The sequence below is a fragment of the Pseudopipra pipra genome, chromosome 2 (assembly GCF_036250125.1).
Source record: "Pseudopipra pipra isolate bDixPip1 chromosome 2, bDixPip1.hap1, whole genome shotgun sequence".
Taxonomy (NCBI): domain Eukaryota; kingdom Metazoa; phylum Chordata; class Aves; order Passeriformes; family Pipridae; genus Pseudopipra; species Pseudopipra pipra.
Genome location: NC_087550.1, coordinates 60179332 through 60203767, shown reverse-complemented (window position 1 = coordinate 60203767; position 24436 = coordinate 60179332). Strand labels below are relative to the sequence as shown.

The 24436-nt window shown below is 40.4% G+C and overlaps 1 protein-coding gene across 7 annotated transcripts in view; it reads left to right on the top strand.

Annotated features, from left to right (window-relative positions):
• ENOX1 (ecto-NOX disulfide-thiol exchanger 1) overlaps nt 1-24436 on the top strand; it is a 361204-nt gene that overhangs the window by 329744 nt on the left and 7024 nt on the right. For all 7 annotated transcript variants that reach the window (XM_064645691.1, XM_064645690.1, XM_064645686.1 and 4 more), the window contains 3 exons: nt 4519-4626; nt 9244-9300; nt 24332-24434. In XM_064645691.1, coding sequence (XP_064501761.1) covers nt 4519-4626; nt 9244-9300; nt 24332-24434 — 268 coding nt within the window. The remainder of the gene's footprint in view (nt 1-4518; nt 4627-9243; nt 9301-24331; nt 24435-24436) is intronic.

Here is a 24436-nt window from a genome sequence, read left to right as displayed (position 1 = left end):
CCATGAAATTACTCCTTTGCTTGATGACACTGGGGAACTGCTGTCTGAATGCCATGGACATGTCACAAAGCTGGAGATATCAGGGCTTAAAGGAAATGGCCAGAGACATGAGACAAGATGGAAAAAAGGGGCACTTGTATAGCTGTGGTGGCCGTAGCTGTGGGGCTAAATGGGCACAGGGGGAAACTCTGGCAGAAAGGCTAGGTGAGTTGGCAAAGCAGGTGGAACAGTATCAGACAGCAAAACATTAAAACCAAGAATAATTTATTTATTTTGATTGATTGTGGTATATGCTTGCAAGCAAACTGAAGGGCAGAAGAAATACCTGTAGGATCAATTTTTAATAAGCACAAATATATGTGAAAAACAAAGTAATTCTGAATACCATCATCTTGACATCATTCATTATAATCTTTATGGAGAGGCTATCTGTTTATAAGCAGGCATGACAGCAGTCCCTGTTATGAAACTTGTTGCATTCCTGCTAGTGTAAGATCCTCTTCCCATTTGCTTCTAACTTTGCCAAACATCAGGTATTTGTGCTAAATTTTTTCAGGCTGTTCATTTGTCTTAGGCTGATATTTTTTTTCCATTTGAATATATTTCTTCATTTTCCAAAATAAGACTACAAGAGAAAAATATGCTGTTTGGCATGTATAGCTCCATGTTACAACTTCTTGGTGGCAGCATCGACTACTCAGGAAAAAGAAATACCCAAACCTGATCCATGCAAAATTAGTGGGTTCTGCAGCTTTTAGAGATAAATATGAGGGAGAGAAAAAGAAAGTTAAACCCCCAAGGGTTGGCTACAAATTTTAAATAATTTTATCATCTTTGAAGTTCGGATGGGAAGGTCCCACTTCTGTGGATGAAAAACCTTTTGTATGACTGGGAATATGGTGCCTTAGTTAAAGATATTCTGCTTTCCACCCCTGTGAAAATAGGACCCTTTGAAAGTATGAGCCTTTGTACACACAGTAACCCTTCAGTAGTTGACAGTTTAACCACTAAGACTGCAGGAAGATATTTATCTCATATCAAGCACTTTATAGCTCATACTGCAATGAGAATGCACACTCTCTTACTCAAGGGAAACTGAGCATGTTGGATATTTTCCTGGGATTCCTGTTCCTCGCTGGTCCAGAGCCAAGAACAAACATGCAGAACGTCACATCTCTCTCTCTCATGCTCTCAGTGTCTTCCACACCAATTCCTTCCATGCTCAGACAGTTTTGGAAAAATATATTAAACACAAAACAAGAAAAGTCAAGATCAAAGGAAGAGGTATATAATTAGACTAAATTACAGTGGGAGATCACAGTGAGAGATGCAAAAATAAAACAGTAGAACTTTGTGAACTGATCTGCAATATGTCAAATGTGACCATGGAAGAACCATGGGGAGGGGGTGGGTAGGATGGGGAAGGAAATAGCAGTTCAGTTGTGTAACAACTTCAACCTATAAGTCAAACTTGGTTTCCCCTTTGTAACAGACATTCAGTACTGAAAAGGCTATTCAGGGTCACGATAGACTGAAAACTCACTTGGGATCTTCCAGATGGGAATTTATGTTGTTCAGAATGACAGCCTCTAGGGTTTCTCCCAGAAGCTGAAGTAAAATCTCTGAAGCAGGTTAAAGGTAGTCTGGCCACACTAGTGAGACATAACTGCTCAGAGAAGACTCTGAAATGGGGGAAAAGGCTCCTTTCTAATAACAACCCTTCACCATGTTCAGGTGTGTAAGGTGAAACAGGTTGCAGCTGCAAAAGAGAGGACATTTCACCACCTGCTGCTAGATGACACATCTGCTTCTCAAACCTCAGGTGTTTCGGCTAGTGACCCTTGAAAGGGTTTATGCCATATTTCTAGTATCCTGTGTTCTCTGCTTCTCTTCTGAGTCCTGGAATCCATTCTTTCTAAATTGCAGACATCAGCTGGATCTATCCTAGGTAAAACTTAATGGTCTGTTGTAACATGAGTTTACATGGGGTAACTAAAGGGGGTTACTAAGCAAGTTTGCAGACAATACAAAACTGGGAGGAGCTGTTGACTCCCTCAAAGGCAAGGAGGACCTGCAGAGAGATCTCAACAAATTAGAGGGCTGGGCAATTACCAGCCACACGAAATTCAACAAGGAAAAGTGCCAGATTCTGCACCTAGAATGGATCAATCCCAAATGTTCGTACAGACTTGGGAATGAGATGCTGAAAAGCAGTGCCACGGAAAGAGACCTGGGGGTCCTGGTCGATGGCAAGTTGAATATGAGTCAGCAGTGCCCTGGCAGCCAGGAGGGCCAACCGTGTCCAGGGGGGCATCAGGCAAAGCATCACCAGCCGGTCGAGGAAGGGGATTGTCCCGCTCTGCTCTGCACTGGGGCTGCCTCACCTGGAATATTGTGTGCAGTTTGGGGCACCAAAATATAAGAATGATATTAAGATATTAGAGGGTGTCCAAAGGAGGGCAATGAAGATGGTGAAGGGCCTTGAGAGGAAGCCATGTGAGGAGTGCCTGAGGTCACTTGGTGTGTTCAGCCTGGAAAAGAGGAGACTGAGGGGAGACCTCGTTGCAGTCTATTACTTCCTCCTGTGTGGAAGAGGAGGGGCAGGCACTGATCTCTTTTCTGCTGCGACCAGTGACAGGACCTGAGGGAATGGCCTGAAGTTGTGTCGGGGAGGTTTAGGTTGGATATTAGAAAAAGGTTCTTCACGAGGGTGGTTGGGCACTGGAACAGGCTCCCCAGGGAAGTGGTCACAGCACCAAGCCTGACAGAGTTTAAAAAGCTTTTGGATGATACTCTCAGGCACATGGTGTGACTCTTGAGGATGGCCCCGTGCAGGGTCAGGATTTGGATTCAATGATTCTTGCGGGTCCCTTCCAACTTGGCATATTCTGTGATTCTGTAATGGTCCCTTCTGGGGACCTACACAGGTATTACTTTGTGACCTATGACAATATACACAAATTCAGTGTATCATTTGAAAATGTAGGAAGTAGTACCCAACAGGCAAGATGAACACAACCCTGGTCAAGAAATGCCAAAGTAGAGCTTCCTATACAAAAGCTGGTTGGGCATAAGCCTCAGTGGAAGAGACCCAGTTATTTCATGGAAAAGTCTCGAAATTTGAAATGTTCTTGTGCTGTGGTACAGTGAATACATATACCAGAATGTCTCTTGAAGGCTCCCAGGGAGCAGTCTAGGTGGCAAGATCCATCAAAAAGCTAACTAACCCAGCTGGACTGTAGAGTGTATGAGATATAATCAGACATATACTCACATGTATTTTTACTTCAGTGGCTAAATTAATCCATCATACTGATGTTCACTTACACAGAAATACACTACCAATAACTCCACAAGTCCCTGAAATGTCACCTGTTTCCAAGCTGCTCTGAAAACAATACTGACACCACGTCCTTTGATGCCTTCTTCCAGTGCAGTGGAAGAAGGGCTTTTTCTAGGTTTGCTATCTGTAACTTACAAAGATGCTGAACACCTGCAACATCAGTTTGAGTCCGTTACCAGCCTAAGCTGGTAACTAAGCTTTAGATGTAGGTACATGGTTAGATCACTAATGCATGCTAGTAAAGCAATTAGTCATTCAATTAGTCCTTAAAAAGACATGTGCTTACAAGCAATATGTTGCCCCAGCAGAATATAGTTTCCTTTCTTGATCACTAAGGGAATACACCATGAACTTCTTTTGTTAACCTCACGTTTGTCTGCTCTTGCTCTTCAACAGTGTCTAACATTCTTCACATCAATATAAAAATACATAACTGCTTCAGAATTAATTAAATCTACTGACCTGTTCTTGACAGTTGCAATAAATCTATGCAGAACCTAAAGCTAGCCAAGAGCAGGAGATGTGGGCTTTTAAATATGCTCCTGCATCCCAGAATTCTCTTCATAAAAATAGATTTTGGTCATAGCTTTTTGTTTTGACAGGTAAGCAGTCTTCCTGGCTGATATATTGATTGTAGGGCATCAGTCTTCCTGATCTAATGAAATATCACAGCACAAGAGAAAAAAAAAATGAAAGCTTTTGTCTTCTTGGCAAGTCAGTCTGAAAGCTTTCCAGAATATTGCTTTGCTTAGAATGAAAATGGCTGTGGGCCAATGACTAATTATATTAAAGGGCTGTGCTTTTAAATTATTTACGTACCATAGTGTTTACCCCAGTATTATTAAAACCACTGCATATACTTCTACAAATAAGATTTTGGTTCAGATGAATGTGACAGTCACTCTGTGGGTGATACAGCAGAAGTTTCTACTTTAATGTAATAAATAGCTTAATGCACATTAGCGGATGCATTACTCTTGGAGCACTGCTGCAGAAGGAGATGCAGATGAAAATAATTTACCTCTGGTCCATTTAGACACAGCAAATTATGCAACAATAATAACTGTAGGAGCAGACTGCAAAACATTGTTTGAAATGAAGATTTATCAAACTGAGGATTTAAAACTGCTTTGGATCCAGATGATGCTAACCAGAAACTTCTTTTCTTTGTGCAGCAATTATTGAGCATACAGGAAGAATTAAATAACAAAAAATCCGAACTGGAGCAAGCAAAGGAAGAACAAACACATACTCAAGCAATGCTTAAAGTCCTGCAGGAACAGGTGAGTGGTTTGGCAGGAGAAAAATGCTGGCTTAGGCATGCTAAGAGGGTGGATGTCTCATGGCTTCACCTTCAAAATCCACAGGATTCTGACCATGTAATATACTGTGAGTAAGACATAACCTTATGTGACCTGTATGTCTGTTCTAATTAGGCTAACAGAGAGTTTGAGAAAACAGAGTGAAAAGGGACCCTTACTTTATACTATCCAGTATTGAAATTCATGTCTTGAATAACATTTTCTCTTAGGTATTCTACATAGATACCAGTGATGTGTGTTTTCACTCTGACTTTAAAAAAAATATTGAGTGAGTTAAATATACCTGAAACAAAACATTTGTTCCTTCTAAGAATAATATTCAAAAAATTAAAGGTTTTGGCCTCTCCTGTGCAATTCATTTTTATATGAATATATAAAATAATGGCATTATCATAATAGCATTTAAAAAGTAGTTAATGCACTTATTTAAGCAGTGAGAAGCAAATCTCTGTAAATCTGATTATCACATCTTCTTTGACGCTAAGGTGTTCTATGATATTGAGAAGTATATTTGATAGTATTGTTTTATAAGCATGGTAAGATGGATACTTACACAGCAAAAAGAAAGTCTGGTCCTAAATCTGTAAATCTAGAGAAGAAACAGTGCATTATGTGCAAGCACAGTGTGCACAATTCATGTTGTCTCGATAGACCACATGGCATGGACGCACTGAAATAACAAATACCCACCTGTGGTGGCACAGCCACAGTCTTTGCTTTGAGACCTTATTTTAATCCTTTCTGCATAAACTTTGAGCTAAAATATTTGATGACTTAGTTAAGTATTTGCAGTTTAAAGTCTGTGGAATCTGAATTGCTTAGATGGCAGAGATTCAAACTGCTGATGGTTCTTTTGTTCAAGATTTTTCAGCATGTATGTCTGAATATGTCATCAGACAGATGTATGCATTTAATGTACATATTGGGAAAACTAAATTATGCTTATTTCAGATTTTTTTAATGCTTGTTACAAAAGCTGTAACATTTTTTCACATTTAACATTTGTCTTTGAACATATCTAGTGACAAATATATTCTACAAACTAATAATTTACATTCTAGAAGCTTTTATGTTCAGATACATGTTCTTAGCATTTATGGTTACAGAGATAAATGAAAGCTGATGCAAGAGTGTAATACAGAAAATGCAATGAGGAATAATGGATTTGGTAATGACAGAATCTTTATAAATACAGAATCCACCAGGTCTCTTGAGTTAATTGCATCTCATTTCCATTTTCACATGGCATTCAAGGTATAGCATTATAAAGTACTTAAAAAAAAAAAAAAAGAAATTGCATGAAGTTATTTTATGTCTTTGTAGCAATTAAATGCTACAAAAACATATAGGAAGATCTTGAAATGTGAGGCCCAGCAGGGACCACCAGGGCAGACTTCTGAATCTCCGCAGACTCCTACTAATTGCAAATCAAATGTGTGCTCATGCTAGGCAGACAGGAGAAACAGTAGTTGGAAAAAGGCAGGATAGATCTGCATTTGTCTTGAGAATTAGCTCTGAAACACGCCTAAGGCCAAGACTGTAAGTAACCAGAATTTCTAAAGAGTGGTAGGCAGCCAGTGTGCTTCTCCAAGAACCCTGAACAAGTTTGAAAACTTTCCAGAACAGCAGAAGCCATAGCAGTAATGACCCCCCCTTGCCAAGGCTCACAGCTTTTCTTTACAAGCACCACAGCTTATCTGTATGTTTTATCCACAATGGGTATTGAAAATCATTCAGCTGAGCCAGGTATTTATTTTATTTCAAAAATAAATAGTGCAGGACTCCAACCTTGACTGTATGGCTTGGTTTTGTGATAGATTTGCTAAAAACTGCCTTTTCATCCCAAGTTAGCAGAGGGATCCCACCTTGCCTTACTGAGGGCATGTTTGCTCGGAGAGGTGCAGCTGTGTCCAAGCATAGTTGTTCCATTCACCAACCCAGCCACATTCAGGCTGAGATGTCCTGCTGGGAGAGGTCCTATTTGCTTGTGCACCATTTTGCACTGCTGTAGTCAAAAGGCTGCTGGATTAGATCCAGCACATGAGCGTCAGCTCTGGTTGTCTGAGGGATTCACGTCCACTTGTTTGAGTCAGATCTACTGCACCGTAGTATTAGATTTATCAGAGACTTCTGACTCCTCATCCCTTCTCCTTCTAGGTAGGCCCTTCTTTGTTACTGGCACTGGCTCAGTGTGTTGCCTCAGCAAACTCTCTGCTGGTAACATCACACTTGCCATCGACCTGCGATGAAGTCAGCCTAGAGGGTAAGGCAAGTCCTGCTTTTCCAATATTGTATATTTTTTCTGAGCTTCCTATTTCAACATTTCTCTATTTAGCATGTGAGAGAATAATATAATTTAAACATTAATTTAGAAAAAAAAACAATATTGGAAAAAAAAGATACTTCATCCCTTTAGCCTTTGGGAATGCAGCTGCACACTTTCTACCCTTAAGTTTTCCACCATTATCTCCACTGGTTCACCTCCACCTCTTACTGTGGTGGTCCTAGTCCAGACATGGATGCTAGCACCTTCTTACCTGAGCTCTGGCATCCTTTTCAGAGTGTAGCATGCAATAAAAGAGATGGAAAGGCTCAAGCATCCTCTCTGCATTATATTAACTGGTGAAGCAGTGCCAGGGCGATGGTGGTGGGAAACCATGGTGAGGTGAAAGCCTGCTGGACCAATGTAGGCTGGAGGCTGAGGCCACTCTCCTGTCAAACATACATGTGACTGATGGGAGAATGGTATGTCACCAGAAGAACACATGCAAAGTATTGACAAGGAGCCAGCAGCCACCAAGGGTGATGGCACTTTATCAACGTGGAAAAGGAAAGGCAAAAAGTAAGTGATGAGCAGCATTCCTTGAGCACTCAGGATGTGGCACTGGCATGCAGATGAGTAATTCATATTCAGATGAGTAATTCAGCTGAACCCAACAGGACTGCTCATGTGAGGTGAATTTCTATAATGAAGAATTGGTAGAATCAGGAAACAGCTCTTTCCGTCACAATGTGATGCAGAAATACCTAATTCTGGTATTTGACTGGAAGTAGCTATCTCAGATTGTTCCTACCAGCCATCCTCAGGATGGTTATTCTTTTCAGTGAGGGAAAACACATAGTCTTTATTGGAAATGCACCACCCTGCTGTCAGTATAAATTGCAGACTTTTCAAGGGTATTGAAAGATGAGCTTTGGTGAATTGAACCAGGACACTTGATGAATCTGCAGTCACCAGCTATCCTTTGTACTACTTTATCAGGAATTGTTGTCCCCTTCCCTCTCTATCAGGACTGGTTTAGTGGCTTGAACAGCAGTTCCTGAACCGGTGCAGTTTACAGCCCTGCATAATAATAAGGTATGAACAGACCATGGCCTGCTTACCTGAATAGTCAAATTGGAAAGTGTGACAAGTTGGAAACTGAATCACACTCACTTCAGCTGTTGATGCCACATAGCAAAAATACGATGGAAGTAACTTAGCTGCCCTAGGATGGTAGTTCACCAACGCTTCTGAGACAGACATCTAATCAATACATAAGAGAGTTCCATTTCACCTGGATTTTAGGACTGTTGTCAGTCAGAGCCACAGCTGTAGCATCAACAGTTGCATCAAGCCCAGCTTCTTTGGCAAAAAACAAGGAATTCAGAGGAAACTTCTGTTTATTGTTCCCCATCCCTCCTCCCAATCCCCAGATATCTATTCTGAATTAAGTTAGAATAAAAGCACAATTCTTCAGAGTTTTACCTAAAGATCAAATGGTTCTGGGAGCTACATTTAAGTGTACAAACCTCCATGGCTTACAGGCTCAGGAGAGCTGCTGTGTCTCCTCTTCGCTCTGTTTGCTCAGTAACAGGATGAACAACAGCATATTTCACTGTGGCTCGAGATGTGAGCAAGGACTTTCTTAAAATCTCTTGAGAGCAATCTTTACAACCTCTCATGTAATCCTGGATTTTCCCCAAAAAGCTAATTCAGAAGGGAAAAAAATTTTTGTTCAGGTCATAGATTTGCAGTGTTTCCTCAGCTCTTCCTGCCACCGGTTAAATAAAAGATCTGTCCTTCTCCTCACCTCCTTTTCCATCATATCCAGGAGCCAGGAGTTATTTAGATGCTTCCTCAGAAAGACAACATATAGTAGCACTTTGGCACCTTAAACAGCTCAGAATATATAATTCAAAAGTAATTGTTAGCAAAACACTATTTAGCTAGTAGCAACTTGCAAACATTGTAAAGTTTAAATTAATAGCAACAACAATGGGAAATGAAATTGTTTATTATTCTTGAGAGCAAATTCTATACACTTTTTATGCCTTGAAACTACTTTCTAATCTTATTATTTAAAAAATAATGACCCAATCTTATTATTTTTCTTTTTTTTCCCCAACCTATCAAGCCTTAAGTATGTTGGTTTCAAAATGGTTTGAGCAAAAACTCATTAGAATTATATGCTCCATCTGTTTTTCTCATTGGAAGCTTTATAAAATGCTCTTTCAAATAAATCAAAGATAACTGTGTTAAATACTCAAGTAATGTGCTTGTTTTGTTCTGTTTTGTTTTTTGTTCACTCTTTGCAGTTAAAAAGCGCCAAGGAATTAGCAGAAATCAATGGGCATGATGAATCTCAAGCAAATGTAGGTACAGCTGTTTATGTACGGATTTAGATATATGCATGTGTATGGTCTGAAATTTACTATTTGTGTCTTAAGGCTGATAGAATGGCTGAATGATTTGCACATCAGGTTTGAAGTGCCTGTTTTTTCCTTGAAGCCACAGGTTCAAATCCCAGCAAACTTCATTTCGAGGTAGATAAATTGGGTTCCGTGCAATTTACTTTGTAGGATTTATTTGGATGAGACTTTAACAACCAATGTCCTACTTGCTCTATGTGGGTGTTAAGGATACCATGGAAACGACTGCAAAAGAAATGCTTTTCCTTAGTGTCCTGTCCAGGATTACTCAAGCTACAAAGTTATACCATTTGTTTCTGTAGCTGCCACCTTGAGCTGGGCAAGTCTGGCCATATTTCAGTTCTGAGTGAAGTGATTTATGCAGGTGTATAATTTGGAAACAGTTAATTTGCACGAGAGGACTAAATTAATTCGTTGAATCGTTATTTTGTGCAACAACATGAAAGGACTGTTAAGGTCATGTTTTTAAAACCTGCTGCCAAAAAAAAAAAGAGCTTCTGTTATTCCCTTAATGATTGCAGTCAAAATAGCAATTTCCATAAGGGGAGAGAGAAAAAAAGGGTAAGTTTTGTGCTATGTTTGTCATCCAAACCATGCAGTCTTGTGCTTTGTCATAAATATATGAAAATTAAAACTGATTATATAAAATATTTTCCTCCTAGACAAGAGAACTAGCAACAGTTTGAATACTAAATATATTTTAACATCTATTTTAGTCCATGCGTTGTCTAATGGCTCAGCCCAGAAAACAGATATATTTTAAACCTGAACGGAAGGCTCAAATTTTGTGAACTGCTTAGTGATAAGGAAATGTTGTCCTCCTTTTTTTAATCCTTTCCTGAAACTCATTCATTGTGGTCCGTTTCTGTAGTGAAGTCAATAGAGCCTCATAGCTCTTAGCATTTGAGCAGGAGACATTCGATATTGTCTGATAGCTCCAACAAATCTGCAACTGCAGTCTGTCTGCACAGCGTCCCATCGCCCCTTTGAAAGACTCTGTTGGCAAACCAAAAATACATTAATCCAAGGATGATCTTGAAATACTCATATATGCTGCCTAAAAACTGGTATTGTACAATAGTTGATTGCAGGTTTCCTAAAGGATTATATAAATGTATGGCTTAGAAACTCTCTAAAGGAACTTGCTTCCTTTAGAACTTTACAACCAAAACTGTGGATGAAACAATGTTCTGCAGTATTGAAATGTTTTAAAGGAAAATTACCTGAATGCTTCAACTTTTATCATTCTGGCTCGTATGTAACTGGATAAAGAGGAGAGCTTGAAAGTTTTATTTTTATGTAATATAGAGGTTGAAGTAGGCTTAAAAGAAAACATTTTGATTGTGTAAGGAGAGTGCTTCAGTACATCCTTCCCAGATATCTAAAAAAAAATATTTCAGATTCTTTGGTTAACGGTAAATTTTTCAAAATATAGTATTTTGATCCAGTTTGTAATTATAGGAGTTCTTCAAATGCCTGAACTTTCCATAGGATAGAAACTCTGCCCCTCTTTCCCATGAGCTCTTCCCATGCTGATCTCATAGCAATATATGACTCTTAAGGAAAAAGTCAATAGCTAAATTAATGGCAAAGAAGGAGTCCAGACAGTTACAATTATTGAGTCACAGTCACAGCTCTGTATTCAATAACAATGCCACCATGAAATCAGAGAAAGCCTAGCAGTACAAATGGAAATAGAGGAATAGAGAGAAAGAACTGATGTTAAAGCATTTGCTACAACAATGAACTTTGTAAAGTGAAAGCTGAGATACCTTTTAAACAATTGTCGTTTATATCAATTATGTAGCGCTTAGGTGTTGTGCCTTCCAGGTTGTCTCACCACCTATATTCTCAGCAGACACCGTGGTTCTTGCCCCTGGCCACTGTGCAGATCAGGGATGATCAAAGAGAAGAAGGCTTGGTGGCTCCTACGTGGTTGTTAGTGAACTGTGATGCATATAATGGGATTAGGACATATTAGTTACACTTGATGGGTTGAATTCAGCAAATGAAATACCTCTACAGGCCGAGCAATAGTGGGAGGTGTTGGTAAGGAAAAATGGTAATGTATGTCTGTATACACAATCTAATCTTCACACTATGGCATATTTAGATTACTTTGAAGAAAATTAGACTCCTAGAAAGGAGGGGAGAAACTTCAGGCACACTGCATAAGTATCAAGAAAGCCCGTATTGTAATCTTAAAAAGATTACTTTCTGCAGTCCTCAGGATTTCTCCTGATGGCACTAGCCTGCATCATATTTTACATTAGAAAATGTTGTTACTGGAAATATTTTTCTTAGCAAAAAGCAGAAAATCTATATTCAGACCTATCCTGTTGTGTCTTTTACATGTCCATTGTGTGAGACCATCCTGAAAGGGAAACAAGGATCTAGACAACTTTGGAAAAAGGCAAACATCCCTCCTGAAGGAATTTATAGGTTCCAACCTATAAACTGACCTTCATTTTTTTTCTCATTTTTTTTTCAGGAGAATTAACTAGGTTGACTAAGAGGCTGGAGCAATTGCAATGTCACATTCCCTGCATGGCTGTTCACAGTCAAATCTGCAGGGGTGGGGGGCATCAGAATTTCAGTGTATTGCCAGTACATTTGTTATTTCCAGAAAGCAAAACCATCTTACAAGGCTCTGTACAGAGTCATAAGGGTGTTTCATGAGTGACTTGCCAGGTACATGCAGTAATATTTGTTATGGCTGTTGACATTTCCCAGCTATACTCTGTGTCAGGAAAGGCCAAATATTGGGCTTAAGCAGTACATAGAGCCTGAGACACTGGCCTGGTGTTAACAGAGACTTCAGCATCCAGGACTGCCAGAGGTGCTGTCACTGAGTGCTTATTTCCTTCAGCTCTGTGGTTAGAAAGAGATTGCTTCTTGCTTCTGATCTGCCACCCTTTTAATTTCCTCTTCATTGCTGCATATAATGATATTTAATTCACATCTCTGTCTTAACTGAAGAGAAAATAATGACTGATGGACAATCGTAATTTCAGATTTAATCCTTTTCCAGGATGTTCCCAGACTGTTGGCACCTGAATAGTCCCAACATGAAAAAAAAAATCTTGCTTGGGTGGTGTGCTCCAGTAGAGACCATTTTCCAAATTGAAAATGCTGATCCTGTGTTTTGTGACTAACTCTACAAAGACAATTTATTCTTCCACCATTTCTGCAAGTTCAGTGGCTTTCTGTGTTTTGATCAAAGTTCTCCTTATGCTCACTGCTGAGTTCAGTATAGATAGGGCACTGCATGCAAATACAGTTATGTAGCCTCAGTGAATATATCCCTGTTTTTTGAGTGGGAGGGTTAACAGCCATAGTATCGCTCTATTGTTAATGGAGAAAGGGAGATTTTTTTTTCATATAAGTCTCCTTTTAGAAGTACTCAGTAATCTTCTAGGAGTTTGTTGTTCTTCCTTGACAGCTATCTGCCTTCCTTAGATAGCTGCTTTGAATAACTCCTACCTTTTGCAAAAGTGCTGTAAAATGGTAATCAAGAGTAATCAAGTGCTCCAAGTTCAGACCAAAGCAAGATGGATCATGGTCACAGAAGCATTTTGAATGCCCAGATTGCAGTTGAATGGTAAAGTCCTGATGCTGTTGTAAGTCACTAATCAAATTCCCATCAGGTTAAAAAGCCAGGATTTTGCCAGAAGACTTTTAGGGTTACTTCATTATCACCAACACACAATAAAATGAATATATCTCAGAGGGTGAAATGGATTTCACCACAAGTTTTTTACCAGCTTTTTGTTCTGTTTGAGTTTCACTGTTTGAACAAAGCTCTGACTTTGACCTCATTTGTCTATCTGCCTTCGGTTAGCATTTTCCACAGCTTGGACACAATAATCTATGGGTTCTTCTCCAGATGTGAAATCAATAACATCTCTGCAGGAGATGCCAGAAGTTGGGGTTGTTTTCTCTGCCCTGAGAAGCTTCAAAGCTCCATTTCTAGAGAGGTGCATCGTCTTATGTGCACCCTCTAGCCTGTTTTTTTTGTAACTGCTCCCCTTTGCAAGTGGATTGTCTAAAGAGAACAAGATGGAATAATGGTGCAGTGCAGGGATGAGGATAGCTCCTTGAGAGAGAGATGTGGGGTTTGGTTTCTCATCATGGGTGTGTTATCTCATTAGAAGAAGGTGCAAGGACCCTGTACCCTGACTGGAGTGGAGTGTAAAGCCCTCAGGGATTAGAGAGACCCATTTACTGTCTGTATTCAGATTCCTCTGTCCTGGTGGAGTCAGGACCAGGGGGTGAGGAGTGGCTGTGCCTCTTTCTACTCCCTGCCTTTTGCATTCCGGGCATTTATTTGTAGCCCTTCCATCGCTCATTTCTTCTCATTTCCTTCAATTAAGGCACATGGAATATGATAGATTCAAGCAGCTGTGACCATTCACAGATCAGCAGCTTTCCTACTCAGTGCAGCAGGCATGAGGAATGACCACCTCCTGAATTCAGTACCACAAGGCCTGAAAAGTAACAGAAGTTTAACGGGCTGTTTAGGATGTTATCAAAGACTCTGCTCAGCCTTCTGAAATTCTTATGCACTGGTAGATCAAGTCTCCTTGAGTTCCTGCCCTTGCCACCCCAGCTCTGGTCCAGCAGGTTAGAAGACAGAAAGAGTTTCATTAGCATGGTGGAGATGTCTCTGCTGGCTAAGTCACAGTCTCTGAGGTTTCAGCCATTACTGAACCCTAAAGGGAGCAAACAGGGAGTAGACCAAGGTACATTCTGACACAGAATGTGCTACCTGAAGCGGATCCAGGCAGCAGCAATAACCCTTTTGTTAATGTGCAGCAAGAAATCGCACCACTTCCCTTGTCCCTAATTAAGAGTGTCAGAGTAGCTTGGCTTTTGATTGCAGTGAATTCCCATCATCTGAGGGAGGAGAAAGAGAACTCTGAGATACAATGACAAAACCTATTCAGCCACCCACTCAGCAAATCACAAAAGTTTTTTGACTTTAAATTTAATATGAGCTCCATAGGGACACCGTTCTTCAATGCCCAGAGCTACCTGACATTTTAATAATATCTGATCATTTTGTGCAGCCTTTCATCCCCAAGCATTTTCCCCAAGTATTTATACTGCACACGTTTACAGGAGTCATCCTGTCATTTCTGGTGAGGAATAACATTCAGCCTTATACGTATGCAGCTGTGTGCTTAACCCACACAGTGTACAAGGCAGATTGGCTTGTCAGAGCACTCAGGCTCCCCCGCAACCACCTGAAGGATGATGGGCCACCTCTGATTCAGCCACAAGCCTGCTGCTGCAGTCCTGGGGGTTGTACACCACATTCACATTCCTTCCAACCTACTTTCACAGAAAAAAGTGATAGAAGTGAGAAGGGAACTTCAGTATCCCCAGGAGCCACTCTTCATAGAATCATAAAATCATGGAATGATTTGCAGTGGAAAGGGACACCTTTCACTAGACCAGGTTGCTCAAAGCCCCATCCAACCTGCCCTTGAATACTTCCAGGGATAAGGCATCCACAGTTTCTCTAGGCAGCCTGTGCCAGTGTCTCACCACCCTCACAGTAAAGAATTTCTTCCTTGCATCTGATCTAAACCTGTCCTATTTCAGTTTAAAGCCATTCACCTCATCATACTCCAACATGCCCATGTGAAAAGTCTCTCTCTAGCTCTCTTGTAGCCCTTGTAGTACTAGAAGATGCTCTAAGGTCTTCCCAGAGAGCTTTCTATTCATCAGGCTGAACAACCCCAACTGTCTCGGCCTGGCTTTACAGGAGAGGTGCTCCAGCCCTCTGATCATCTTCATAGCCCTCCTCTGGTCTTGCTCCAACAGGTCCATGTCCTTCCTATGTTTGGGTCCCCAGAGCAGGGCACAGCACTCCCTCCCTCAACCTGTTGGCCATGCTGCTTTTGATGCAGCCCAGATACATTTGGCTTTCTGGCCTGGGAGCACACACTGCTGGGTCCTGTTGAGCTTCTCGTCAAACAACATCCCCAAGTCCCTCTCAGGAACATGCCCTCAGAAAGAGTTCATCATCAAGATCCACTCCAAAGGAATGAGAAATCCAAAGTGTTTGTTTTAAGTCATTTTTGCATATTCAGATGTGGAGATTTCTGTGAATATTAGGGTTGCTCGGGGTTTTCAGATACCTGAAGTTAATATCTTACAAATACAAATCCATGATGAAAACCATTAACTCTCATAAAACAGTCAAGGTTGGTTTCCCCTGCCTGCTACTTCTTTTTATTTCGACAAAGACATTTTCAAAACTTCTACAAGTCTCAGAAGGGAAACAAACCGTCTTTTTTTTTTCTCTCTTCAACTTTTCTTTTAGAAGTGCATCAGTCTAGAGATTGCTAGAGCAATATTTGTGCTAAAGGCCATTTGAAAGGGTTTTCACAAATTCTCTGTCTCAAGTAAACATGAAATATCCCCCCTACAGTGACTTCAGCAGAGCTGGTGGGCAGGCAATGCTTTCATTCAGCCAGTCATTTGTCTGCTGCAGTTCCCTAACACAAAATGTGCAAAATGACAATTACCTCTTCCCTTGCAAAGCAACCAGCTTCACATCACATAAACATCTGTGTTAAGTCATCAGGAACCTACATATAAATCCAGCTTTAGAAAACGAAGCAACCTGATCATACTTTTGAAAATAAGCATGAAGTAACTTTCATATTAGTCATCCGTATTTTGCATATGTACATTCCCATAAAATAAATGTACTCGTATACAATGAGAAAAATAAAAAGAGATAGTTTCAATGAGAAAAGCATTTTCAGATTATTGCTAGTTGTCTAAACTCAGCAGGTGACAGTTATAATAGTAAAAGCGTTGTAATGAAAAAGTTAAAAGCATCTCTGCAAATGGATCAGAAAAATAGGATGTCAAGAGCACCATAATACAATTAATCTTCGGTCCCAAAAATGCTTCTAATATGTAGGCTAAATCAGACAAACTAGTCTTAGATCTGTCCATTTGAAGTTTTTCATTCACAAGGTCTTACATTCACTGTTCTAATTTTTCTATGTTGTTGATCCTATAATTTTAATGCCAGATAATTTTTCAAGTTGTCAACTGTTTATTTGTTGATAGCAGTGCACTCTTCAAATGACAATAATGGTAAATTTTAGATTACTGTATTTTAAAAGTAAATTTCTATATGAGTGTACTTTAAAAGTAATTACAATGTGCTGTTGCTGACAAAACCAGCACTAGGTTCTTGCATAGCACAAAATAAGTTACCGAGCTTAGGCTTGATCTGAACGAAAAGATAACACCTAGTGTCTATCATTTCTAATGATAGACCAGTTATATTAACCAGCAGTGCAGCATATGGCAAATATGTCCTTCTGCATCACTAGATAGTAGAAGGAGAAGGATCTTGTGAGACCCTGGAAAAAAGTCCTGAAAAGCAAAGGGTTTTTTTTCCTGAACTGTTGGTCTGGTGCTAACTCTAACAGTAGCACTAATTGCTTATGAGAGCTTTGGTTATGGGCTGATGGTTGGATGCCTCATTCCTTACCTTATTCTTTTCCTATGTGATGCAACACTGTAATTTGTTACTGTAAACTGAGTTATCCCAGTACACATAGAAAAGGCCAAGAAACCTCTGTGCATATAGACAATGTGTCACAAGGCCATCTACCTTAATTCTACGCACTTTAGTAAAATCAGTTTTTAGGCTATGGGGAGTCAGGACCAGGTAAAATATAATCTTTCTAGGAAGTAGTTAATTCACTAGCACAAGATAATTCATTTGCAGTAACAAAAGAATTATATTAATCAAAGATTATGAGCAATTTCGTAGTCATTAGAGTGTTTTTAAAGGAGTCAGAAACAGTCACTGTGACAGGACATGCTGAAAGAAGAGTTGTGTAACACATGCAATGTTCATGGAGAATTTTAAATTACTTTCAGAGTTCAAACATTTAGCCACATTTTCACACATCACATCACAGCACAGTGCCCTAAGTAGTCTGTGAAGGGGAACAAGCTCCATTAAATAAAGAATTAGAGATATTTTGCCCAAATCAAGTATTGCTGCTTTTGGGAGATGCTGAATCAGGCAGCCTGACAAGGTGGTCAGACCTCCATGTGATCAATCTGCAACTACACTGAGCATGCATTCCCCACAGGCATGTGCACAAACACACATATACAACACATGGATCTCATGCATACACATACACACAGCCACACAGAGCAACACAAACTCAGCATTCATAAACATAAACAGTACTGAAGTACACAAACAGTCTAATTTTGCTCCCATTTCTGGCTGATAAGCATGAAGGTCCATTAGGGGGAAATACATGTGCAGACTTACACATATATACAATGTGAATCGCTCTAGAAACTGGATTTTGACCTTCAGGCTGTCCCATAAATGGCTCCTGCCTCACACATACACACACAAGCTGGTCATTTAGTCATTCCCCAGACCCTGTGGTGTCCCTAGTTGATGGCTTGGACCCCCTGGTCTCTCTAACTGCAGTGTCCTAGACACGTGGTTCTCTGATTACTGATCCCACTCCAGCTGCTGTGCTCAGACCCCCTCACAGAGCCCATGCACACAGAATAGAGAGTCCATTACCCAGGAAAAGAGAAATTGAATTTAATCAGTGTAATACACTGATCAGAGCCTAGAATGGCCAGCCAACTGGCTAGCAACCTGTTTACATGCAACCAGTCCCTTTTATCCGCTCCCAAACCACCATGATCCTTCCCTTTTCTTGCCTTTTCTTTCCCTGCTAAGGGCACTCAACTGAGTTTTGTACAATCCCACAATGCTCGTCTCCTACATCCCCTAAAAAGTCCCATATTCCTATTGGCAGTGCTCCCCTCAGACTGTAAAATGTTTTAGAGGTGGACTGGTGTTGATAGGTGTCACGTTCGATTCCCAGGGCTGATGCTTTTCTGTGGCAGCCCTGGGAGGACCTAGGTAAGGAGATTCTGCTTTCTCTGATTAGGTTATCAGACTTTCCCCATCTGTAATGGTGCTTCTGTCCCCCTTTGTGCTTGTGGAGATACGACGTTAATCACAAGTATCATGAGGATGGAGCAAGTGAAGGTGGTTGGAAAATCCTTTCTGCAGGGGATGGAGGCACGCATCTGTTGATAACAGTGCAGGACTGGCGTTTTTCAGAGAAACTCCTGAGGCTTGTCCAGCCATTGTACTATTACCTTTTTTTTTGCACATCCACGTGCTCTGACACTGCAACTGATCCTGCTTTGAGCAGGCGGTTGGACTAGAGACCTCCCAAGGTCATCTGCATGATTTTGTGATTCTGTGATCATCTGAGTCACAATCACTGTCTGTGAGTGTACTCATACATTGCAATTGTAGCAATTTGATTTAAGTTAAATTTAAATAAGCTCTTCCACTGTAGTTTGGCTCAACTTGGGCTGAATCATTTTGAATCCACTGTGGATAAGAACATAGACAAGGAGAGTAGCCCATTTTAAACTGACAACCATGTTAAGCTGTCAGAAGTTGTCCTGTATCTCAAACTTGTATGTCCCCATAAATTTAAGATACCTGACTTTATGTGCATTGAAACTATTGCAAGACTTCCATTCACTTGATTGGAAATTGAATTAGGCTTCATTCAGATTAAAACAGCAAGATTAAATTTTCAGATATGGGTCTTCAGTACGTATCTGGAAAGACCAGCAAAGCAAACCCAACTATACCAGACTTTAGGAGGTCCACAGATAAATGAAAATAAATGAAATAAATACAGTCTTCATGTCACAGGCCAGTTTCTACCCAAGCTTGCAGTCAAACCTGTCTGGTCCTCAATAAGCAGTTTGGGGAAACACACCTGAACTATGCCTTTCAAGACCTTAAGGACTGCAGATTTGGTGTCACATGTGCATGGCTCTTTCTTCTATGAAAATCATTAAATTACCTTTTATTTCCAAGCTTACAGCATGTCTCTGGCCTGCTCTTTTTTGCTTATGTTTCAGATAGATAGCTTTTTTCTCCTCCTACTCATTTTCTCTCATAAATCCCCTGACTGATGAGAAAGCGTGGTATATCCCTTACATCTAACAACATTCTATAGTGGCTCTGTCATATGCCTGCTGTGACAAACATCTTATTCTGCTACTGTTTTAATGGCTCAGACAATTGGCTTTGTACATATAGTAAAAATGCCAACATATCCTGCAAACTCTTCCAGAGGCTTATGGTCTTTCAGAAGACAAAATATTATTTTTACTCCCTCACCCTCTGCAGAATCCCATATACTACAACAAAGAGAATGAGGTCTTCAAAGACAGCATGCAAGCAGTCACCATTCCCTTTAGATTTAAAGGTAATTATCAAATATTTGGATTACCCAGAGAGTGAATATTTCATCTCTTTGGCTATTTGCCATTGCATCCTGGTCTTCAATGTCACATTCATTAAATCCCATATTCTGCCTTTCAAGCGGAGTCCTGAACAACGGGTGATATGGAACTGTACTCTGGAAGGAAGAGTTTCCAGGTAGGGCAGCTATTGTGCAAGCCCTGTTTGGCTCTTAGTGTTTATGGGCAACAGCAAGTCCTCACTCCCTGCATTTTTAAGGATGCTGGATAGCATATGTTTTCAGGATCACAGAACATTTTAGGGTAAAGAGAAACTTTTCTGCTAAAGAGAAAAACTCCAGGCCAGAGTAAATATTTTGTATTCTGTCTGCCTTTTTTGCACTGGTGCAAGACTGACCTGAAGAGGATTAATGACATCTAGATTGAGATCTTTATTTAATATCTTACTTTCCCATAGGGGAAAAAAGAAACTAATGAAGGAGTGAAAGACCCAAGTCATCCAGCCTAAATATCTGGGGCCTTCTGATCTGCTAGAGCCTTGGAATGCAGAGATAGCCTTTTGTTCTTACAGGATCTGTGACTATCTTCTGTAAGAAGTCACCACATCTCTTCTACTCTTCAGGGCTTCAGTGTCTCTCTCTAAAAAGTGCATTTTTCTGAGGAGTCACTCTCTTATTTGCTGAGTCTCCAGTGCAGGACCCAGCTGCTCTGTGGTGGGCCATGTTGGGCAGTGAGACCAGGCACCTTATGGAGCAATCCACTTGCTCATGCCTCTGCATTTTCTTCTAAAAGAAGGCAGGATACATGAGTGAATGATGCAAAATAAACTTCTCCCACCTCACAACCAGGCATTATATATCCATGTGCGAAACTGCCACATATGACTCTCCGCAGCTATCAGCTCCATGTCAGTGGTGATGTCAGAGATCTGCTTGTGGAAATGAATAGTCCATGTGATAAAATTGTTATGTGCTGTCCTCCGTTTTATTCAGCAAGTTCTCCTGAAAGTTTTCCAGCAAGACTCTCTGTCTCTCCCTCCCTGGTTCAAAAGCAGGGAGCCCTGAATAAAATGTTGGTCCCAAGGAATGTTTGCAGAATCATAGAGTTTGTTAATCCTATGAGGGAAATTCATGTCATTTCATCATCTGCTGATGGATGAAAGTGTAATTTGCAAGAAAAAGCTCTAAGCTGGACACAGTAAGAGCATCACACAAAATAGTTTCATTCACACTGAGCAGCTCAAGCTGTCATTATCAAATTTTGACATAATTTGTGAATAATAAATAGAGCCAGTTTCCTAATGATTCCAGGTGTGACTTAACCTGAATTAAGCCTTCCACATAAATGCGTTGACTTCTTGCAAGGTCAGTTCATTTCTAATCAGTACTGGATTGCACATGCTCAGCTATGTTCTTGTCCTTTAATGCAGTAACTGATAGATGATAGCAAAATATTCCTTTTTAATGAAACCTGCTGAAGAAGACTGCTTAGGGCCTCAGAAAATATAATTTTCCACATAAAGAATGGTCTGCGGGAAAGAAAGGAAATACTGTAATGTAATTTTTCTCAGGCATCTGGTGATCAGTTGCTTTTTCCCATGTCAGAGAGGTGACTTTTTTTCCAATTACATATAGCCTCATTCACCTTCGTACTCTTAAAATTCTTGTTTCTCTAGGTTGACATAAGTAGTGCCTCTAAAAAAGTGCAAATAAACTGCATGAAGATTTGCTGTAGAGGCTTCATAGGTACCAGATTTGTATCTGCAGTGTGTAGTCAGATTCCTAATGTTTTCACTTACACTATAATTAGCTTAGTTTCTGGGTGAATTTCACACTAATTTTTTAGACGCAACTATTCCATTTCTCTGAAATCACTGTTAATTCATAACAGCGTTGCTACTGAATCCCTTATGTGACTATGCACATCGTGGATTTTCTCATGGCCAATGCAGACTTCCTTTGGCAGCTGAATACATCAGAGTGGTCTAATTTATCATCTTCTGTGAGGCAGATAGTTTTGGATGGCAGAAATTTCTCCTTTTCAAACCTCCAAGAACCCACAACCTTCTTCTAAAGCCAGTGGTTTGCTGAGTATCTATCTTTGCCACTCGTTTCCTCAGGCTCCCCCATAAACAATTTTTTACTCTTTTATCCTCTATACAAACATACAGCTGAGGAAGACTTGATGTGACTTCCTTTAGCATCCATTTACACTGTCCTATAAATCATGCAAAATGTTCTGCATGGGCTCAAATCTAGGCATTAAATGAGAATCCATCTGTTTGTTGCTCCCAATGGGATTATAGTTTCTTTCTCTGCATCACTGCTTAACAGAACTTCCAATCCCACCTGAAACTACTAGTGTGCTGGGTTTGGGGCCTCTTATATCAAATGCACATCTCTGCTCTCCTTCATCTCTGAGGAATTGTTATTTTTAGACTGCTTTTCTATCTCTGATGGAGTCAAAGTTACATCTTAACCTATACAAGCTCTGGAGGCATATGCTGCTCCGCTCTTCTGCTGCAGCATCACGAAATCTGTCATCCAGCTCTGTTCTGATCTGTAACCCCCTTGTCATTACTGCCCTGTTGGAGAAATTTATGTAAACACTTCTCTTGTTTCTGTTCCTTGCCTGGGTTTTCTTTCACTGTTCTTTGATGTCATGGCCAGCAGTAGATCAGTATTTGCATTAGCCTTTGGCTCTGTCAGGAGGGGAATCAACAGTACTGGACAACTTAGGGCATACTACTGCTGCTGCTATAATGTGCCCCGTGACTTACTGCTGGAGTGTTAATGTCAAGGTGATGTAACTGCCAGAGTACTGAGAAACACCATTATTTTAAGGGGGGATCACTGCCAACTCTTGAACTGCAGGCTCCCTAAACTAAAATACACAACTAGAAAGTTATTTCATTTCTACTAACTGAAGAGGCTGACTAGCTTACAGGTACACAACTCCTCATAGATCTCTGGTCAGGAGACATGCAACAAATCCCAGATGACTCAATGGATCTCACTCTTCCTTCAATGTGGGCTAAGGTCTGTCAGAGCCCCTTGTTGCTGGGGGCTGAGGATACACATATGCATGTACGTCACTCATATGCACATAAGGTTTCTTAGCTGACACGTGGAAATTTGTTCCTCTTCACAACACAAGGGAACATTTGAACCCATGATGCATCTGAGCCATCAGGCACTGCCTATCCTGGCAGCTGCTCCTTGGAGCCAGCCTATAAAGACCACAGACTACATCACTTTGGGGTTTTTTCTGTATATGTTGTGTTGTTGGTTGGTTGGGGTTTTTTTTCCTTTTTCAATTGAAAATGAGGAAGTTCCTGATTCTTTTTACCAGTCTCACAGGTTGTGAATCCTTTAGTCATCTGTAAAGAGGCATATATTTGATGTATTTTGGACTTTTTGCTTATTTTAGCATGTATTATTCACACCTTCAGAAGTGCCTTAGAGCAACCCAAGCCCAGTGTCCCTCTTTTATTGCCAAAAATGCTTGCCAAGAATTTTGGAGCAAGACACCACCCTGAGGGCATGTTCTAAATGGGCCACATCATTACACAGAATAATACAAATCTGCTTGCATTTAAGGCTGCCCACTCCCATGCAACCTCCAGCTGCTTACCTTGACTCCCTCAAACAGAACAAGAGCACCATTCCTTCACAGTCTCACCTCATACCATCACTCAACCCCATATTCTCTGCCTCTGACGTTTTTCATGGAACTGCTGAGCATTTCACAGAGCAGATGCAGCAGTGTGAGTCATTGCCTCACCGAGGAACAAGTTATTGCATAGCAGTTGCTCCACGGAAACAGCCCCTGTATGTGCTTGAATATTGTGCAATACACTTCACTTACATACCTTGGAAATGGAGATAATTTGTTTACTTCACATATAACCAGGATAAGAGCAGCCTGTGTCACACAACTGCCTGGGTACTTCTGATGGAGCATCTGACATGTGATCACTTGGTTGAGATTTGGATGGTTCAGGCCACCCGATTGCAGAAAAAGAGCTCAGAGCAGGAGCCTTGATTTGATTGCCCTTAAGGTTGGTGCTCTTAACAAGGTAGCTTTATGCAAACCACCTGTTAGGAATGGTCTTCTTGAAATGTACTGACCCCCCAAAACGTGCCTGAGAATTGTTTGGGATGGCATTGAGGACATGCTAGGCACAGGTCAAAGAGTGTAACAGGCTAGATGACTGTAGTCTACTAGACATTGTTGTAGTAGGTTGTAGTCTAGAAACATTGCCAGTGACTGCCGAATTTACTCTTATGGCTGTAGCTGAATGTTTCCATCCATGTTCCCTAGAGGCAGTCTTGGTTTACAGCTTTAATAGCTGGAAAATGTGAATTTTCTGACCATCCTCACAATTTATGGCACAATTTCTCAAGCTGTTATAATGAAGAAGCACTAGCAACAAAGTTATTACTTACTCCACAAGCAAAATTTCTCTTCTTGGCAGCTCTTTGCATAAAGGTAGCTCAAAATGTGTCTTAATATTCTGCAAACAAATCAATTATTTATAATTGTCTCATCTTTAGATGCAAATTAATGATTTTTTTATAGAGTTGAAAAGAAGCATACACGTTTAATTGAAGTAAATGAAATCTACATGACCACCTGTTTGTTTTTTTAAACTTTACAGGAAATCAATGTATTGACAGTAGCATTGGTCAACCAAGACAGAGAAAAAAACTCAGAGAAACGAAGCCCGGGTCTAAAATCAGAGAAAGAGGCACTGTTAATAGGT